General features: G+C 37.5%; 1 protein-coding gene across 4 annotated transcripts in view; it reads left to right on the top strand.

The window, feature by feature from the left end:
• Positions 1 to 18,519, top strand: part of GREB1 (growth regulating estrogen receptor binding 1) — a 95,716-nt gene that overhangs the window by 45,848 nt on the left and 31,349 nt on the right. For all 4 annotated transcript variants that reach the window (XM_062615894.1, XM_062615895.1, XM_062615891.1 and 1 more), the window contains exons 4-15: positions 684 to 860; positions 7,430 to 7,612; positions 7,933 to 8,076; positions 9,373 to 9,498; positions 11,359 to 11,481; positions 12,270 to 12,407; positions 12,646 to 12,831; positions 13,412 to 13,762; positions 14,467 to 14,595; positions 16,271 to 16,396; positions 16,851 to 17,048; positions 17,139 to 17,319. In XM_062615894.1, coding sequence (XP_062471878.1) covers positions 684 to 860; positions 7,430 to 7,612; positions 7,933 to 8,076; positions 9,373 to 9,498; positions 11,359 to 11,481; positions 12,270 to 12,407; positions 12,646 to 12,831; positions 13,412 to 13,762; positions 14,467 to 14,595; positions 16,271 to 16,396; positions 16,851 to 17,048; positions 17,139 to 17,319 — 2,062 coding nt within the window. The remainder of the gene's footprint in view (positions 1 to 683; positions 861 to 7,429; positions 7,613 to 7,932; positions 8,077 to 9,372; positions 9,499 to 11,358; positions 11,482 to 12,269; positions 12,408 to 12,645; positions 12,832 to 13,411; positions 13,763 to 14,466; positions 14,596 to 16,270; positions 16,397 to 16,850; positions 17,049 to 17,138; positions 17,320 to 18,519) is intronic.

The raw sequence follows: 18,519 nt of genomic DNA, 5'->3' as shown, positions 1-18,519 counted from the left end.
TCCCTTATAATTCATCAGAATGAGATAATGTATGCAATATAGAAATCCAAAAAATATCAGTTTTCATTACCTGCCAGATAAAGCTGGATTTCTCTTGATTGGTCTTATATTTGACAGGGTCTTTGCACAGTGTCTAAGATAAGCTCTTGTGTTGGAATGCCTGGCATGAGGACAGAACAATTCTCCTAGGCAACGCAACCTTTAAAAGGTTGAGTTTGCAGGCATGGTGTTTGCTAAAATGAATGTGGTAATTCTTGTGGCTTTATCATCTCCTTTTTCTGTTTAAAATGTACCTTATTCAATATTGCTATAAAAAATATTCAAAACCCCAGCAAAAGCCAGTGAAATTCACCAGATGTAGAGAGCCATTACCTCCATTTTTGAATGCTGGACCTAAGTTATGATGATAGTGAATAGTCACATAAATAGTTTGGTTGCAAAACATCATCAAGGGAAACTTCACTGTAAATTTTCATATTTATTGTTCTGTTCACTATACTGGCAGCATCTGTTCATGGCTGACCAAAAGGCAGGGAAGAAAATTATCTCTGAGTATGCCCTTGACCTCAGAGGATACAACTTTGTTTCTCATTAAAAATACAGGAGTTACTTTACTGAAGACAATTGTGAGTATTAAACAAATAATATCTTGTCAACTTAAAATGTATTGATTTTTTTCCTAGGTTTCTGTCAGGCTGGTAAAGATTTGAGGCTGGTTTCAATTTCCAATGAACATATTGAGGTGCCATCAGGATTTTTACTTGTTGGTGCAAAGTCACCAAATTTACCTGATCACCTATTAGTGTGTGCTGTGGATAAAAGGTTCCTGCCAGATGACAATGGGCACAATGCCCTGCTGGGTAAGTCTCTGGAATTGCAGTAAGTGGATTTTTCTGTGGGCTACAATTTATAGCTAATCTTTTTTTGCAGAGTGAGTTCAGCAGATCTTATTTCCTTTCCACGTCTACGATAATGCTCACTGGTGATGCACAAGATAACAGCTCAGAGCTGGCTGTTTGCTTTGGAAACATAGAATGAGCCAGCTCATTAGAAGTGCTTCATCACCCTCTATCCATTAGTCCAAGGCTAAAAGTCATTGTCCAATTGCTTTATGTCCCAGTTGCTGGAACTGGACAGCTGGTAACTGGAATAGTTGAACTGCTGCCTGTCTCTATTTTTGCTTTCCAAATACTGACATGAACAGACTGGAGGTCTGTCAGTTGGAACTTTCAGGCTACTATATACATGGAAACGGTTTGATGGTAGTTTGGACTACAAAAATTTATGACAGTTTTGATTTATCTCTTGAGATAGGGATGATATTCTCCTCTGTGTTTGAACAATACCATGTGTTCTGGATCCTAACCAATGACTTTTTGCTATTATCGCAATATAAATAAATACAAATGATTATAAATTTAATTTTTTCCTGTATGTGTAATTAGGCAATACTGTGTGTTTGAATAATGCTCTTTGTAGGATACTTCCAATTTTTTGCTTTTCATCCATTTCAATGTCTAACTTCTTCCATAAAACTAGATCCTTTTATCTATTTTTATTATAGCTTTTCTGGTGGCCATTAGCTTCATTGAAATCAACCCAGATAGGGAAGATCTGCAATCATGTGACTGAATGAATAAAATGAATATTGATATTATTAGAATGGGATAGTTTTTATATTGGCAAAAGAGGTGTATTATTGATGGGAGAACTCTTTTTCTCAACCAGAAAGTCTCAGGTTCTTCTGTATTTTCTTTGTTAGTTACCACAGAAATGCTGCATATTATATCTGTCTACCAGTCCAAGCTTTAAATAGCAAAAAGTAAACATTTGTCACAAGTTTTCTTTTGCAAACACTGAGGCTTATGACATGAACTCGGTTATTAGCTCAGTTTGAGCAGCTCTTCAAGGCGTTTGGGATGACAGTGTAGTGTGAAAGTGCATAATGCAATTCTATGTACAGTCATTTCTTTCCTTATGTGATCTTGCAGAGTTGGATTGGTCACAGTACATTTGACCAGTGATTGTAAAAGAATTAGGAGGGCTGTAAATAACACATGTGTTGTCATTTTAAAGATAAAGACAGGAATGTTCTACCACTCAAGTCATTCAGCGCTAGCACTATTAACAGCTTAAGCTCCTTAGGCTGTTAGTAGAGAGGAAGTAGTGTAATTGTTAATTGCATGCTAAACAAGAACAGAAAAGGGCAACAGGAACATAACTGGGAGGTTGTTATGCTACTTGCATCCTCAGCTTGCTTATTTAATACATTTTAGTTTCCTGGAACCATTTAAATGCTTATTTTTGGCTGTTATACGCTTAAACACCAGTGAATCACAGTCTATTGCAAAGAATTTTAGTAATTCTGTAGGATGACTTTTATGTGTTTTATAACAAGCTTAAATACGAAAGAACTTACTTTCTTTAAGATCCAAGTATTCATCTGGGAAAAAAAGTAATGTTCCTGGTCTCTAATCTAATGAAGAAAAACCACAATATATCTTCCTGACATGAGAATAGCATACTATTTGTACAACAGATGATTATTGTTTGATTCTGGTTTTCACACACTGATGCAAGTCAAATCAGGGTAAGTAAAATCAGAAGCAGACATGACTAGTCTCATTAGTTTCAGACACTTGGTGAGATAAAAGAACCATTCTTGCTATAGATTCTCTGTCTATTAGTATAACACAGTGACCTCTGTCTGGTGATAGATTTAAGTTGAAAGCTTTTCATACGAAGAAGGAAAGCTCTTTTTATTTTCTTTCTTTTAAAGGTAAGCTAGAAGGCCTATTTTTGTTCTGAGTTTAGGCTGTTCTCCTTCAAACATGTTGGCCTTTTGAAACAACATGGAAAGTGGCCCCTTTAAGCCTGTCTAAGTTTAGAGGGAAATAGAATTGGATAAATTTAGAATTGAGATGAGCTCTCCTCGTAAGTTAGAGTATATGCCACACTTTGATAAGGTTTATTGGTAATACAGGTACATAACTTGTAACCCTTCAACACAATTGTTTTTGCTTAATTTAATGCTTTTCTCTTAATAGGCTGTTTTTCTGTAAGGCAGCTGTTACTCAGTACTGTAGATTTCTTAAAACCCCAAATATTTGAGGGGAAAAGACACTAATGAATTGCCCAATAGTTTCCTGATTTCTCATGGTCTGCCTGCGTATGTTTGTGAAGATGCCTTGTGAAGCCTACAAAAATTCCAGAAGAAAACAGGAAATGTCTCAGTAGTTTCCGGGCCAGCTTTTGACTGGCGATCTTGTTCCCATTAGGGTCTGTTGATATGCCTCTGAGGCATGTGCTAATTTATTGATTATGCTAATAAGTTGTCCCACCATCAAGGCATATGTGCTTGTGATTTGCAAGTGCTTTCTGTTGGAGGTTGTTTTGGGTTTGTTTTTTTTTTTTGCAATTGACATATTATTTCCATCAAAAGAAAAAATCCCATTTTCTGGAAAAGACTATATTTTTTAGCAAGCAAAATATTCTGTGTCTGAACATGTACCTTTTATGATTCTGTTCAAGTTAGACCACAAGTTTAATTACTCTACAAAGCAGACTTAGCTCTTTGCCTTTAAGAAGCTGTTTCTCGGGTTTTATGCCACCTGAAGGAATGCTTAGATGGGGGAAGCACTTCTGTGATTGTGTTTGATATTTAGTGTTTCCTAATAAAAGCACCTAACATGTACCCCTCCCAAAGGTTTGTCCTCTGATGGGTTTCTTCCCCCAGTTCTCAGTCTCAAGGAGAGTCTCTCATGATAAACAAAGCAGCTATTCACCCATCATTTTTTTTCCCAAAGAACCAAAGAGCTGCCCACATCCCTAGCAGGGAATGAGAAATCCTTTTATTTTTCAGTTGGTCCCTGAGGTCAGAATGACAGAGGAGTTTAGTTTGCTTGCACTGTAAGCTGTGTGTAAGATGAAAACACTTTAATATAAAATACAGCAACTGCTTCTGTTAAAATGTGCAATAATCTATCAGGCTCTTGTAATAGGGGGTTCCCATATAATGACACTCTCCAGCTTGACCATATTGATTTAATTTATTTTTTAAGGACATTTTAGGACTTCAGTCTTTACTTGGAGTGGTACCAAGTGGTGGAAAAAATGTGGAGCATTGTCAGCGTTTGTATGCTTTTTCTTGCAAGTAAGACTGAAAAGAAGAAACACTTCTGCTGAAAAGTTGATAATATCATCATTCTTTGTTTAAGCAAGCTGCCAACTTTCCACAAAAATAGTAGCATTAATTAAAAACCTGTTACTTATTTGAAAGAGAAACAGGGATAAAATATTCAGACAATTTATAAAATATTAGATTCTGAAATATTAGATGGATATCCTTCAATCCTGAAGTCCTCTCTTTATTTTGAGCACAAGCTCACTGTTGATCCAAAGGAACCATTTCCCCAGTGAGAAGGTAGGTCAGGTTTCATACCCTTTTAGTCCAAGGTCCTTATTCTGAGCACAAGGTCCCTACTGTGGAAGAGCTTTTTAAATCATGGGCAATTGATTATTGTGATGTGAGCAAATTCAAGCAAATGCATAGCATAAAATATCAGATACAATCAAACACCTTGTGATTAAACAATCTTCAGAGGGCACAGCCTGAAGTCACTGCTGAACTGAGTTGGATATGAACTGGTGACCTAAAGGTGAAAGGCTTTTAGCCCCTAAACTCCAGGCATTGATTTCTAATTCTCTCGTGAAATCAATCCCATGACATAGATATATTGAGTCACCTTATGGCTGCCCCAGCTCCCCTGACCTTTGTCCTCTCTATAATGTATGGAAGAATATTTAATGCAGCTTGTTTATGAAACAAGCTGGTCCCTGTATCAGATCCTGCCTTGGGCCATGGCATGTGAAACAGAGCACTCAGTGAAAGGACGTTGATGAAATGTTTGGGTTCTCTGTGTTACTCAATCTGCTACATGAAGTGCTGAGAGCAAGTTTGGTAAAGGCCTGCAATGAGTAATGGCTGAACAGCATTTTATTGCATTGGGATTATAAGACAATGCTGTGTTCTAACTGTGATGTCAGGGCTGAGCTGTAGCAATGAAGCAATGGCTGTCATCAAAGAGAGTGTCGGACAGAATAAATGGGTTGAAAAATGGTGTTGGCAGGCACTTGCAAGAAAGGACTCTTAGTTGGACTCATAGGAACTGGGGAAGCTTGAGGTGAAAGGTGATAGTCTGACTTCAAAGAAAAATTAAAAGATACTCTTCTAAAATGTTCTCCAAGGACCTTTCAAAGCAGGTGGAAATTTAGATCTGTTTAATCCTTCCTAGGCCTCACCTATGTGCTATACGTGGTGTAAAATAGTTTTCCAGTAGACTTCACAGAGTTAAAAATAGGTGATTAGGGCAAAAGGTTATTTCAGGTAGACTTTATTGCTACATCTAGGCAGATGGTGATTTACCAACAATGCATGATGAGTTACCAATAGTAACTGAACTCCACATGAAAACGTTTTGTGACCACTGCCCAACTTCTGTTGAACAGACGTTTCCACCTGTGGCTTTGGCAAGTTTCTGGATACTCCCAGCAAAGCAATAAAACCTACAGGTACTTCTATTTTACTTTTGGAAATGGTCCCTTCATGCTCACATTTGAAAACCTGTAAGGGCTTGTAAGTGGCGATCAGGCAAAAACTGCAGCGCAGCCAGTCATACTCAGTGTGCTGCCAAGTGTTCAGGAAGTTTTCATTTACCAGAACCAGCATGCTTTTTATGATTTCTTAATCTACATAAAATGCATGCAAAGTACAGCTTTGCCACATCCGTTGTAATTTTGTTTCCTTTTGTTGTTACTTTTATTGCAGCTACTGAAGGCTCTGTGATGTTAGGCAGATGCTTTTGTGCTGACTGATGTAACACAGAGGATTCTGCAGAGTCGTGACTTGTCCTGATTTTATGAGTCACAATGACCTTTATCATCCTGCCGACCAACATCAGAGATAATAGGCAGCTTTCTATAGCTGTTAGCCACTTGTTCCCATGGATACCTGACCAATTTCCACATGAACTTAGTATTTTTATAAATTCTTCTGAGCCATTTGAAAACTAATGAAAGTGCTGGCGCTGTAAAGCAAGCAACAGGTGTTTGCAAGGCATTATATGTCAGAGTTTGTAGTTTACACAGTGAAAAAGGTACTGAACATTAATTTGAAAGCTATGTTTGTTTGAAATATGTGATTGAAATAATCACAAATAGATCTTAATTTTTTTTACCATATTACTGATCCTTTACTCCAGTTATTTATTTCCAATGTCATTGTCCATTTGTTACATGAAATGTACTTCCTTTAGTTTTGCCATCTTCCAATTCACTGAACGCACCCTTTCCAGCTCAGTTCTTGTGATGACACATAAAAATGTTCATTAGCTATGATTAAAACAAAAGAAAATGTCATGCTTCAGGTCATGTGTAGGGAACAGAGAAAATTTCCTTGGGGGAGATTATCTTCTAATCGCACACTACAGCATTTCTGTAGGTAATGTTTTCAGACAGTTGCATTGGTCTTGAGCAAAATGAAAAGTTTTTAGGAAATGCTTTGGAAAATGGATAAAAAGGTAATTTAAGAACCAAAAGGCATATAGTCAGCTGTGCAAGGAATCCCGTTTACTTGCAAAGATAATGGCTTCACAACCACAAGCTCCTCTTTGAGGCTCAAAGTGTGCATCTCGGAATGAGATGAAATGGCAGTATCCCTGGAAATGCCCCATCAAACCTGAGTACAATAAGCTTCTTTACATACTGGGGCTATGTCTCTGTTGTGTCTATAAATTTGCAGATGTTCTGCTTCCGTAATCATAAATAGTTTAAACTGCTGTGAAGTGCTGACATGGTCCGGCCACAATTTGAGAAAGCTACTTGAAGTTAATAGCCCAGTAAGGCTTGAGTACTTTTCCCCCTCTGAAAAACCATCTGTAGTAGGTACTTGGTAATTAAATATACTTAAATCTAATGAAATATAATAGATTAAATATACCTAATTTCTTGAGACTTTAATCGTATGTTTAATTTCAGTGAAAGCTGAAACAGAAGTGAAACATGTACTTTATCTGGTGTTGAATAGGTCTGGGGTTAAGCATATGATTCAGTACTCTTCAGTCAGAAACTTCTTGGTTTAATGTTTCACAGGTAGGTAATAAATAGGAATCGGGATCTTTTTCTGGTGGGGGAAAATGAAAAATATGGCTTACTTTACTTGTTCTGTAAACATGGAGCTCTGTTTTTGCAGTCTGGTGGCCAAAGTGCAATACAACAGAGTTGATGAAGCAGGGTTTTTTTTGAGGAAAATGTTCATAAGTTCACTCTTTGAAAAGAAATAAGGATTTTTCTCCAGGAAAAGGTCATATTTGATGTTGTTAATAATGACACCCCTATCTCATTGGATTATATGTATTGTTTATTTTATCAGGCTTCTCTGGCAATTGTGTTGGCTGTGGCAAGAAGGGTTTCTGCTACTTTACAGAATTCTCAAATCACATTAATCTTAAACTGACCACTCAGCCCAAGAAACAGAAACACTTAAAGTATTATCTGGTCAGGAATGCACAGGGAGCTTTGACCAAAGGATCTGTAATCTGCTGGAAAGGGGCAGGTAAGATAATGAAGCTGTCTTCCCCAAGCTCTGGCTTCCATCATCCAAGCTTCGCTATCACAGGGACTGGCATTTGTATAAAACTTAAGACGGATCAGTTGAAAGAAAGAAAGACTCTTTAAAGCCAGGTGATTACTAGAGTAGCTGTAAAACGCAATTGACTGACCCAGTATGAGGGTGGCATGTCTGAAGATGTCAGTTCCTCCATTCCAAGTGCTTTAGCCTCTAAGTAATTCGTGTGTGAAATTATCAAATCAAATATGCAGAGAAAAAGCAAATGCTGCTGTTCTCAAGTGATAATAAGTTTCTTTTTTGTTAAGAGTTCAGAAGCCGGCCACCTTCATCCAGCACCTGCTCAAGAACGTTGTTCCAGCTGCCGGAAAGTTCAGGCCTCTCAGGAAGCACCTCAAGTGAGCCAGTCCCAGCAGCAAACCCAAGTGCTCCAACTGGGGCACAGCAATCAGGTACTGCTTAAAAGGAAAACATGCTGAGTTTCCGCCTATTCCTGCTCTTCTGTGCATGGGTATTTGTGTGGACGTGTGTGAATGGAAAGACAAGCATTAAGCACACTGCCACATAAAACAGAAGAAGTTGAATAGACTTAGAGATATTACAAATAAAGAAAGCAGTCATACTTTGAAGGCCACTCCCTGTCCTTTTTTCCCCCTCCAATTTATGTATAAAACGCTAGCATGTAATAAGAGGTGATCTGCAGCTTGCTCATAGCTGAGGCAAACCAAATTTTTTTAAAAGCCATTATTTTTAAAGTTGATGAGAATAGGTTTCATATTCATCCAGCTGTAGCTTGTCTGGTCACAGATGACAAATGTTACAGGAACCAGAATCATTATGGCTTTTTCTTCTTTCTTCAGTATATTTTGTTATGACCAGAATCTTCTTTACTGCAGGCATTCTATAGGCATCAGCTTAAAAACTTCTGAGTTTTTCTTCTGCTGAGAAAAGTGGCTTTAATATTAAAAAGCAAACTAATTATCAGTATCTTAAACTCCTTTTGTATTAAAGATTTTTTCTGACACATTTACTTTTCCATTAGCTTGACATAAATGAAAGGTGATGGATGATAGAGGCTAGAGTGATCTCTCTGAGCTTCTTCAGAATGAAAACAGCTCTTTAGTGTCTTGTGACTATTACAGGGATTCACACAGGAGAGATAGAAACCTGTTAAACTAGACAATAGACCCGGAATACTGGTACCCCTCCAGAACAAATCATTAATCTCTTTTTAATAGGAGATCAGCATTTTTTTTTTTTTTTTTTTTGGGGGGGGGAGTGGTGTCAGAAGTTACATACATAAACAAGCTACAGAATTACAAACCTATGATGCTTGAGAAAACCTCTCTTTGTCTAAGAGCATAGTTAAAAAGAAGCTTGGAAAGAAGATGTCAAATTGGAATAGAGGCTTAGGATCTTGGTAAAATCTAAACAACTTCTCTCACTCTTATACCTGGTTCTTGAGTAAACTTCAAGTAAAAGCTAGAGTCCACCTGCAGAGAAGCTAAAGGTTCTGACATATGTATTTAATTGTAGAATCTGGTTTTACCCAGGCACTTGACTGGGAGTAGAAAGCAATAATCTGGTATGAGAACAGAAGTGGGTTTGCTTCATTCACCATTGCATTCACTCTCAGGAGATCCCCATAGCTCTATTAAAGTAAATGATCAAGTGATCAGTTTATTGCATCAGCTGGGGGTCTTGACTTAGAAATGTTTACTGTAAACACTTTATTTTTTTCTGACCAGCTGCAGCCACAGATCATGTCCCTTCAACAGCAGCGTTAAGCTCAGCAGTTTATAACGGCAAGGAATCACCTAAACAGCAGTTGGTGAAAAATAACACGTCTGTTCTGACAAGACCTTCGGTGTTAGGTATCTATGCGTGTGTTATTTAATAACTCTAAACTCTATATTCTGTGAGTGTAATAGAATCATTGAACAAATGATATCATGATCACAATTTTCTGTATGAATAGAATTTACTATTCCCTTCCAAGTCTTTTCTGACCATAACACCTTTTTCTATGTTAATTTGCAGATAATAGAAATGTTAAATGCTTTCAGCCCTAGCTTTGTTACAGTTCAGATTACTGATTGGAAGTTTTTTGTTATTGACAGTTTGTTCCTTTCATAGAACTACAGACTCGACACTGAATCCATATTCTTAAAAAATGTGTTACTTTGCATCAATAACACCAACAGGTTTTGTGAAGGGAATTAAGAAAGATTTATAAGTAATCACTCCTAGGATAATTCCTATATTGCAGTTCACCTTGGGATAGAGCACTAGACCGGCAACTGGCTCCAAATTAAAAACCTGTCCTCCACTGTTATTACCATGTTTTGTGTTATTTTCTGTCACAAACTGTATTCTGTGACACTGGCTTGTTTAACCAAGAGAGTTAGCCTTTGCTATAGCTAGAAACATGCTATAGCTCTATTTTACAATAAATCTTTCCCAGTTTCCCTGCTGGTATCACAGCCAAATTCTTCTCTGCGCATTCAGGTTCTTGATCTCTTTCTTCTATGCAGCAACATATTATTGCCAATTCATTTCAGATTGATTACTTCCACATATAACTTATACACAGGAAAGACTGTGGCATTTTCTAGTAAAAGAAATTCTTTGTATTCCTCTGTCTTGTGACTCGTCTCAACCCATTGCCAGGAAACTAAAGAAGGAATGGCGCAAATGGCTAAATACTGCCCTCACATGGTAAACGTTGAAAGAACAAAGTAATTGAAAACCTCTATGTAAGGTTCTCCAGCCAGTGAACAATTTTATTCTATACCTGAAGACTTCAGGTTTCTTTTCAGTTTTAATATCTTTTGCAAAATTACCCCCCCCTTTTATATAAGATTCTTACTTTGTCTTACATTTTATGTGGGACTAGCCATTCTCCCAGGAGATACAGCCAGACAGTGTGAAGCAGTGTTACAACTTCTGCATAGCCATGTCCAGAAATAGAAATAGTTCAATCCTACAAGATAGTGAGCAGAGATATCCTCTCTATTGACTCACAATAATTAGAAATGCTTGCTGTAAGTTGAAACATCATTCTAGGAATTTGTGAGGGTGCACAAAACGACTTGAGAAATTAATGAAAGTTAATTCAAGAAATTAATCTTCAGGAACTCCTAGAAAAGCTATGAGAAACTTAGGGTTTTACAGGCAAACGTGTTGAAGCTACATGTGGAGAGAAGGAAAGTACAGAAGTATATGCTAGGAGTTATATGGAATAACATAAAGCTGAAGAAAGTAAGCAGCAAGAAGTGGCAAAAGTCCTGTAAGAGGAAAAACTGTTGAAAAGAACTCAGGTCTTTGTTAATATTACCCTGAATCCCTGGAGAATTTTAATTTGCAATAACTTACATGAAACACTGTGTCATGTATTCAGAAATGAAAGGAGCAAAATGCCCAGAGTGTTGACGTCAAAATATTAACACTTAGAAGCATTCTTAGTACATGTCTCATTCTTACTACATCATTCTTAGTATAGGAAAAACATTGGTATAAAATAAATGAAGTCTACCTAGATAATTAAGAGTTCTCTGCATCAGAAATTCCAAGAAAGCAGGACATAACACAGTAAATTAAAACCCATATAAACTTATATTCATGGAGTTGACCCTGTCTACCACAGTATGTAATGCACAAGACATATTGAATTATCATGCACAGACCCTCATACGTTAATTCTAATGCTTTTATGAAATATTACTGTTATTCAGGCACTTTAACAAATACAGGGCCTCCAAAAAAGCGCCATAAAGGTTGGTCACCAGAATCTCCGTCGTCTACTGAAACTTGGAACTTGCAGCTCAACCCACAGGTTCCAAACAGAATTAAAAATGGTAAGCTATGCCTAAGGTAATGATAATGTTTGTTTCATTATTCAGAAAATAATGGGGGAAAAGAGGCAATATTTTAAGGATGCATGCAGATTCGTATTAGAGTTCTGGAAGGTGTTTCATACCTACATGCTCACCTACATTTGGGTGCTTCATTTCCATTGATTTCTCATTGAGGCTCTGAGTTTAAGTCTCATCAAGTTTCAGACATCAAGTCATTATTAATAAATCCCTACACGTGCCTATGTCCATCTTTAGGATATTAAAGGCAGTGTCATAACTCAGGTCAAGGTACCATCCATTGTTTCAGTTACTTCTCACAGTTTTCTTGGCACTTGGATTTTGTAGTCTAGACACAGACTGGAGTGACATACAGTGAAATAAACCTCTTTCCCCAGTTTTTTTTCTTTTAATGTGTTGTTTTTTTTTTAAATTAAAATTACTGTAAAGAGCGTACAATTGAGCAAATGTTGAATCTTAACTTTTTCTTAACTTCTCTACAGAGACTTCACATAAGTCTCTGTATTCTTGTATGCATATCTGTTTGTTTATAAACATTTCACAATCTTTAGATGCATGTGTGATGTTCAAGGTTGCAACAATATAATTGGTCCTCCCAAAAGTTAGCATAGTAGTATGGGTTGTAGTAACAGCTCATGAAATGTGTGTAACCACCACAAAAAGCATTTAATACTGATACCAAATGTGGTTATGAGATGATGTTGAAAAACTTTTCTTTGAGGAAATCATTATTAGACCTGACTCCAGTAACGATGCATCTAAAATCTTAGATGGAGGAAGCCTATCTTCTTTACCACAGCCTGCTTTGGTGGGGCCAGCCTCATCTCCAATGGTGGGCTCAGGAGAACCAGTCTCAGTTCCTGACAACTTGCTGAAAATCTGTAAAGCAAAGCCAGTTATTTTAAAAGGTAAAACCCCCACCCTCCAAGGCCTTATAACTTCTTTTTTAAGAGATGTAAAGATATGTCTTACTGCTAAACACTGCTAAACTGTCCATTTTAAAAGGTTTACTATTAAATGCATAGGTTTATTATTAAACTTATTAAATGCATAGGTTTACTATTAAATGCAAAGGTTTACTGTTTAATGCATACATGGGAGATTATGAAATTAATGTGATCTGTACAAACATTGCTCATTTTGTAGGTCATGGAAACTTCCCATATCTTTGTGGGAACATTAATGATGTGATAGTGAGTCCTTTATTGTACACCTGCTACAGAAATTCCCAGTCTTTATCTAAAGCATATGAACAATATGGTGCCTCCACTATACAGCCTATTTCAGAGGAAATGCAGCTCTTACTGACTGTCTACTACCTTGTTCAACTAGGTAAGATTATTTTACATCCACATAGACTGCAATGAATATATTACATGCTGACAAATAAGAAAGGAAATATTAGGGCAGAAGAATATTAGATATCAATCTTAAGTGATATTCAATGTGATATGAAACATTTTCATTTGTGGAAATGAAACATAACTAAATAATCAGATCTTGAAGACCAGACAGATTGGAATATAAACATACAACGTTCATCTGCTCCTGTAATCTGGGACAATAGCAACTAAAGACAAAAAAAGGAAAAGAGCTGTAATTTGCTGCTTTTGTACAGAGTCTGTGGTTTAGAAGTAGTATTATGCTGAGACAGGCAGTACCTAACCTCTTCAATATTTCTAATTACTGATACTAAGGTTGCAGTTAGGGCAGCTTCACTTGAGTACCACAAAGCCATTTCAGAATGAAAAATTTGGGTCACATCTGCTGAAGGCAATATTCATGCATGCATAAATCTGAAACATGGTAATCTCTAAAAAAGGGCGTATTTTGAAAAATAAAGACGTTTGTAATGCAACAGTTAACCAAATGGCATTGTTTCATACTACTTTTGTCTTAATGTATTTTTTAGCCTCGGACCAGGTTCCTTTGATTGAGGATTTAGAGCAAATATTCATGCGTTCGTGGCGGGAATCACACCTGTCTGAAATCCGTCAGTACCAACAGGCTGTTCCACAGACCTTCCCTCAAGTGCCCAGCCAAATCACACCAGTGACTTCAGCCCAGCTTCCCTGGCTGGCAGGCCTCGCTGCTAGCTCCTGTAACAATAGTGTCCATATCATCGAGTGCAGCTACTCTCTGGCTGAAGGTCTTTCAGAAATGTTTAAGTTACTCATTGAAGGAAAATTAATAAAGACAAACTATGTGGTGATCATATGTGCCAGTAGAAATCGAGCCATTGATTCCTGCATTGTGATAACAGGTAAGATCCCAAGGGTGTATCTCTAGGCAAAACAGAGTAATCCAGTGCTGTGAGAAGTTTTGTTGGAGTTCCAATAAGCAACTTCAAAAAGCAGAGCTTTGACCAACAAGTAATAGGATGTGATGAAGCCAAGCTGATGCTGCACAGTTGGGCTTCTCCCCAGCAAACTGCATTCTGCCTGTGTTGCCTGTGTCCTCACCAAGTCATCCCAGCCAACACTACTACAAAAATAATAGCCAGTTACAGCACAGGTAGTGCATAGAGCTCTCTTGCTGTGGGTGACTGGGGTATTACTGCAAGCAGAGGACCAAACATTTTCTTAGCTTCTAAAAGATGGTCTGTCAATGCCATTCTCTTTGACAGCCTGTTGAGGGTTATTCTGATAATAAAATAAATTATTTGCATAGCCATTCAAAGATTCATTATGAGTGGAAGATAACTGACAATTCCTTTGAATATGTATATGGTCTTTTTATGTACTGTATCAGCAAATATTTCCTACACTGGGAAAGAAACACAAAGGTTATAAAACATGAATCTATCTTACTGGTGTCTGATGTATACATGTGTAGCAAAGAGAAGAGGCTCATCTCTGCCATTTTTGTGTCTGGTATTCATTTAGCTGGGTAGCACTTTTATTATCACTTAGAACATTTTAAACTTTATTTTGAATGGCTTTAAAAATTACTTTTTTTGTCTTTTAGGAAAGTATCAGGCAAGAGTTCTGTCTGAGAGCATGCTCACTCCTTCAGACTACCAAAAAGAAGTTAACTATCAGCTGGTCACAGGGAAAGCGGAAACTCTGGGGTCCTTCTTTAGCACACTCTGCCCAGGTACCTAGCAGATTATAAAGAGGCATGTTTTCAAGTCCCTGACACTTTAAAATCAGAGTAATTAGCTGTGCTCATTACCTTTCTGGAAGCAGTACATCATTAGAAATATATATAGAAAATGCAGAACCAAGATGTGAAAATCCATTTGAATTGAAATTCCTCCTAAAAAGTAAGTTTCCAAAATCTCTGTTTCATAAAAATATGCCATCAAATGTCTGAGCTTATTGTTCTTAACTATGCAAATCCATCCATATACTGTGCAAGACCATATGAATGTGTAAATCCTTTTGCCCTAAGAGCAGAATTTATTTAGATAGTGATAGAACAGAGCTATTTTATCAAAAGTAGGATTTGCTCTTTCAACTTACCATACTGTGCACTTGATCATGATGCATAGAAAAGAGAGGACAACTGCAGAAGGCGGGGTTACTGGATCATTTCATGACTGAATGTACTGAGGATCAGTACAGGCAGTATTATCTGGGGATATATCCAGCCACATGGAAAATTAAACCATATCATACAATGAGAGCAAATGCAGCATATTTGTCAGTGTCAACGGGATGTCACAGTTCCCTTTGCCATTCATGTCACATCAGTAAATCTGTACTCACAAACACCCTGCTGGATGCGTCATATTTTGAGTGGTCACTTAGGAGAAGCTTGTTTTCCTTGAACCATCATGCAATTATGTTAGTGTTTCTGTTCTTAGTATCTTCAAAATGCGGTTCTTGAAATCACTTTTGCTATTGCTACTGTTTGAGCCGAGCAAGTAAATGAGCATCCTGAAAATAGTTGCCATCTATATTCACTGGATTGCATTTCACAAGGCATACCCTGCCTTTCTGAGCTCAGTGCAGACATGTTCAAACATCTTTTCAACTGCTGAGAAAATACTAAATACTTAGGACAAACATATTGCATTCTCTGCATAGCTTTCATCTGCAAGGAAGGCCCCTGCTGAATAGTATAGGAAGTATTTGCAGATATACACAGTTCAATAAGACATACTTTGCCTGCTTCAGCGTTGTGTAGAGCTACAAAAATAGTATATCTCTTTTAGCTTTATAGCGAATTATTTTTCTTTCTGTCTTTCAAAAATGTCAAAGGCTTAAAAACATTCATCATTCAGATTTACTGTTTTTTTTCTCAGCCAGTGTAAATGCATGTTGGATGGGGCTTTGAGCAACCTGATCTAGTGGAAAGTGTCCTTGCCCATGGCAGGGGGGTTGGAACTAAGTGACCTTTGAAGTCCCTTCCAACCCAAACCATTCTGTGGTTTTCCAAAGCTTCTTGTAATCCCTACTAGTGAACAGTACAGCTCCACGATCTGAACATTCAATAAGCCAGTTTCATGTCTTTGTTGTTGCAGATATACATCAGGACCTTGAGGGTAGATTTCTATCATCCTTAAATGCCCTAGCCAGTGGTCTGCAGAGCTTTTTTGTCATTCCCTGGCTTGATTTGAATTTTACTAGTAGTATGTTGTAAAAACAGATGCAACAGAAAATAATGAGAGGGTTCCTGTGTAAAACAGCCAATAGGCCAAGGATAACCAGCTAGTGTATGTATAGCATATATAAAGCTCTTTAAGATGTTAAAAAAAAAAAAATCAGTATGAAATCCAACTCTTATTAACATGGATGTTTATTTCACTGTTGCTTCAATTTGATAGAGGGTGATATTGATCTTTTGCTGGAGAAATTTTATCAGGAAAACCAAGGGCATATCTCTTCATCACTTTCTGCTTCAGTGAATAAATCAACAGCACCGAATGGAACCAGAGCAGCTGTGTGTACAAGTAAGTAAGGAGCATTTTCTACAGAGGTCACGGAGTTGGGCACTTGAGATCAGGTCTCTGAGTATGCAGTTAGATCCATCTGGGCAGATTCTTAGGGTCTTGAAAGTAAAGGTGCTGAGTCAAACACCAACTCAGGTCTTGGGATATTCAGATTTACACTGATGGATGCTCTGCTTCCTTCCACTGGGTGTTGTAGCCTTTGAAGCTCTGTTACTTCTGTGGTAGCAGAATGCTATTGCACCATTTCACTTTCATTTAAGAAACTTATAGGACCAAAATACCCAAATGTAGAAATATTTATTTGCATATTCCACACAGATTTTCATAAACTGGAATTCCTGTTCATAAGCAAAGTACCTTAAAGAGTAGATCAGTCATTCTTTGCCAGACTCTAACACTCTGTGTTAGATTAGACTTCGGGCACATATCTAAACAGAGTTTTGCCTTTTTCCAGGTTATGAGATTGAACGTCATGAGATTCGTCCATTCCAGCTAGCGGTGGCTCAGAAATTGCTGTCTCATATTTGCTCAATTGCTGACTCCAGCACTCAAAATCTTGATTTGGGTTCCTTTGAGAAGATTGATTTCTTGATTTGTGTTCCACCCTCTGAAGTGACCTATCAGCAGACTTTGTTTCATCTCTGGCACTCAGGTGCTCGTTGTTAGCATTTTTTTAGATTTATAGGACATTGTTAAATGCTTTTTTTATCTGGAAATACTGACATTTGTTCCATTTCTGTAGGTATTTTGTTAGAACTTGGATTAGAAAAGGAACATCTTACAAAGCAGAGGGTGGAACAGTATGTTATGAAACTAGATGCAGAGGCCCAGATTAAATTCAAAGTCTTTTTACATAAATCTATGCAGAATCCACATACTCTGTTTGTCCTAATCCACGATCATGCACACTGGGACCTAATGAGGTAAGAAAATTGCAACTTGTTTTTGGAGAAATTAGTATTATTTGCATTAGCTCTCAAGATCAGCTTTTTGATTTATCGCTTCCTTCATCTTTGATTGCATCTTTCTGCTAACTCTATCTTCTCATGCACTGAATAAATATGTTTTCTTTTAAGGTCCTTCATAACTTATTTTTGTCCTGATTATCTTATTATGCCTCAGTGGAACGTATCAGCTTTTCTTGCTTACCATTCTTATCTTCTGTCAGCCATAGCTATTGTTTTTTTTGGCTGGTTGTAATTTGTTCAAAGGAAAGCTTCCTGTGAAAGTACACAGAGCTCATGGTCCTCTGTCAGTGTCCTTCAGGCTGTAAAACATGCAAAACCCCTCCACAGTGAGCAGACAACCAGTAAGCCAACAGTACCTCTTATTTTGTTAACTGATTAAAATTTTTCCTATACAATGTTTTTCTATCCAGGATCACTGATTTTGTAAGAATTGAAAGCTTCTGTGCATATGTACTAATGTCAGACATCTCAGGGGAGCAGGGAGGTTTCTGTCCAATGTCTACTAAATTCTCCATCAGCTCACTTGCATAAGTAATTTCTTCCCTAACAGAACCATGTTTTCTTGGCTTCTCAACAAACTGCCTACTGAGGAGTTGGGCTGCTTTTCCTTTCTTGCTCCTGTGGCATTATGGAGCTCGGAGAACATACTGAACTCCAGAAATACCAGTGTATTCCAACTTTGGGAGCACAGTAGTGTTTCTGAAGCCCAAAATTATGGAATCTTTCTTGTGAATGAAATGACAAGGTCTTGCCTTTCACACTGGTTAAGATTTATGATTTTCACCAGAATTATGGTTTTCATGTGAGGGTTTCTTGTTCAACTCCTCTATATCTTAGGAACTTACATGGCCTATTACAGCTGTCACAGCCTTAAGGGCTATGACATGTATTCATATAACACCCTTGAGTGATAGAGAAATACCTGTATTGCTGCTTAACTCTGATATTTTTTCCTCTTATCTAATAAAGGTATGTGACAAATATTTAAGTAGCTATTCTGCACAGCGGGATCCATGCCATCTAACTGAATTCAGTTGAATGAGATGCCTAAAAGAGGAGCATAATTGCCTGAGATTGCCCACATAGTCACAACAGAGACATTGGCACGAATTCGCTAAGTGTTCTATGATACTGGCATTTACCCTAGCAATAACT

This window comes from Pezoporus occidentalis, unplaced genomic scaffold (assembly GCF_034315485.1).
Source record: "Pezoporus occidentalis ecotype Australia unplaced genomic scaffold, CSIRO_AGI_Poc_V1 ctg185, whole genome shotgun sequence".
Classification (NCBI taxonomy): Eukaryota; Metazoa; Chordata; class Aves; order Psittaciformes; family Psittacidae; genus Pezoporus; species Pezoporus occidentalis.
This window is presented reverse-complemented; position numbering and strand designations above follow the sequence as displayed.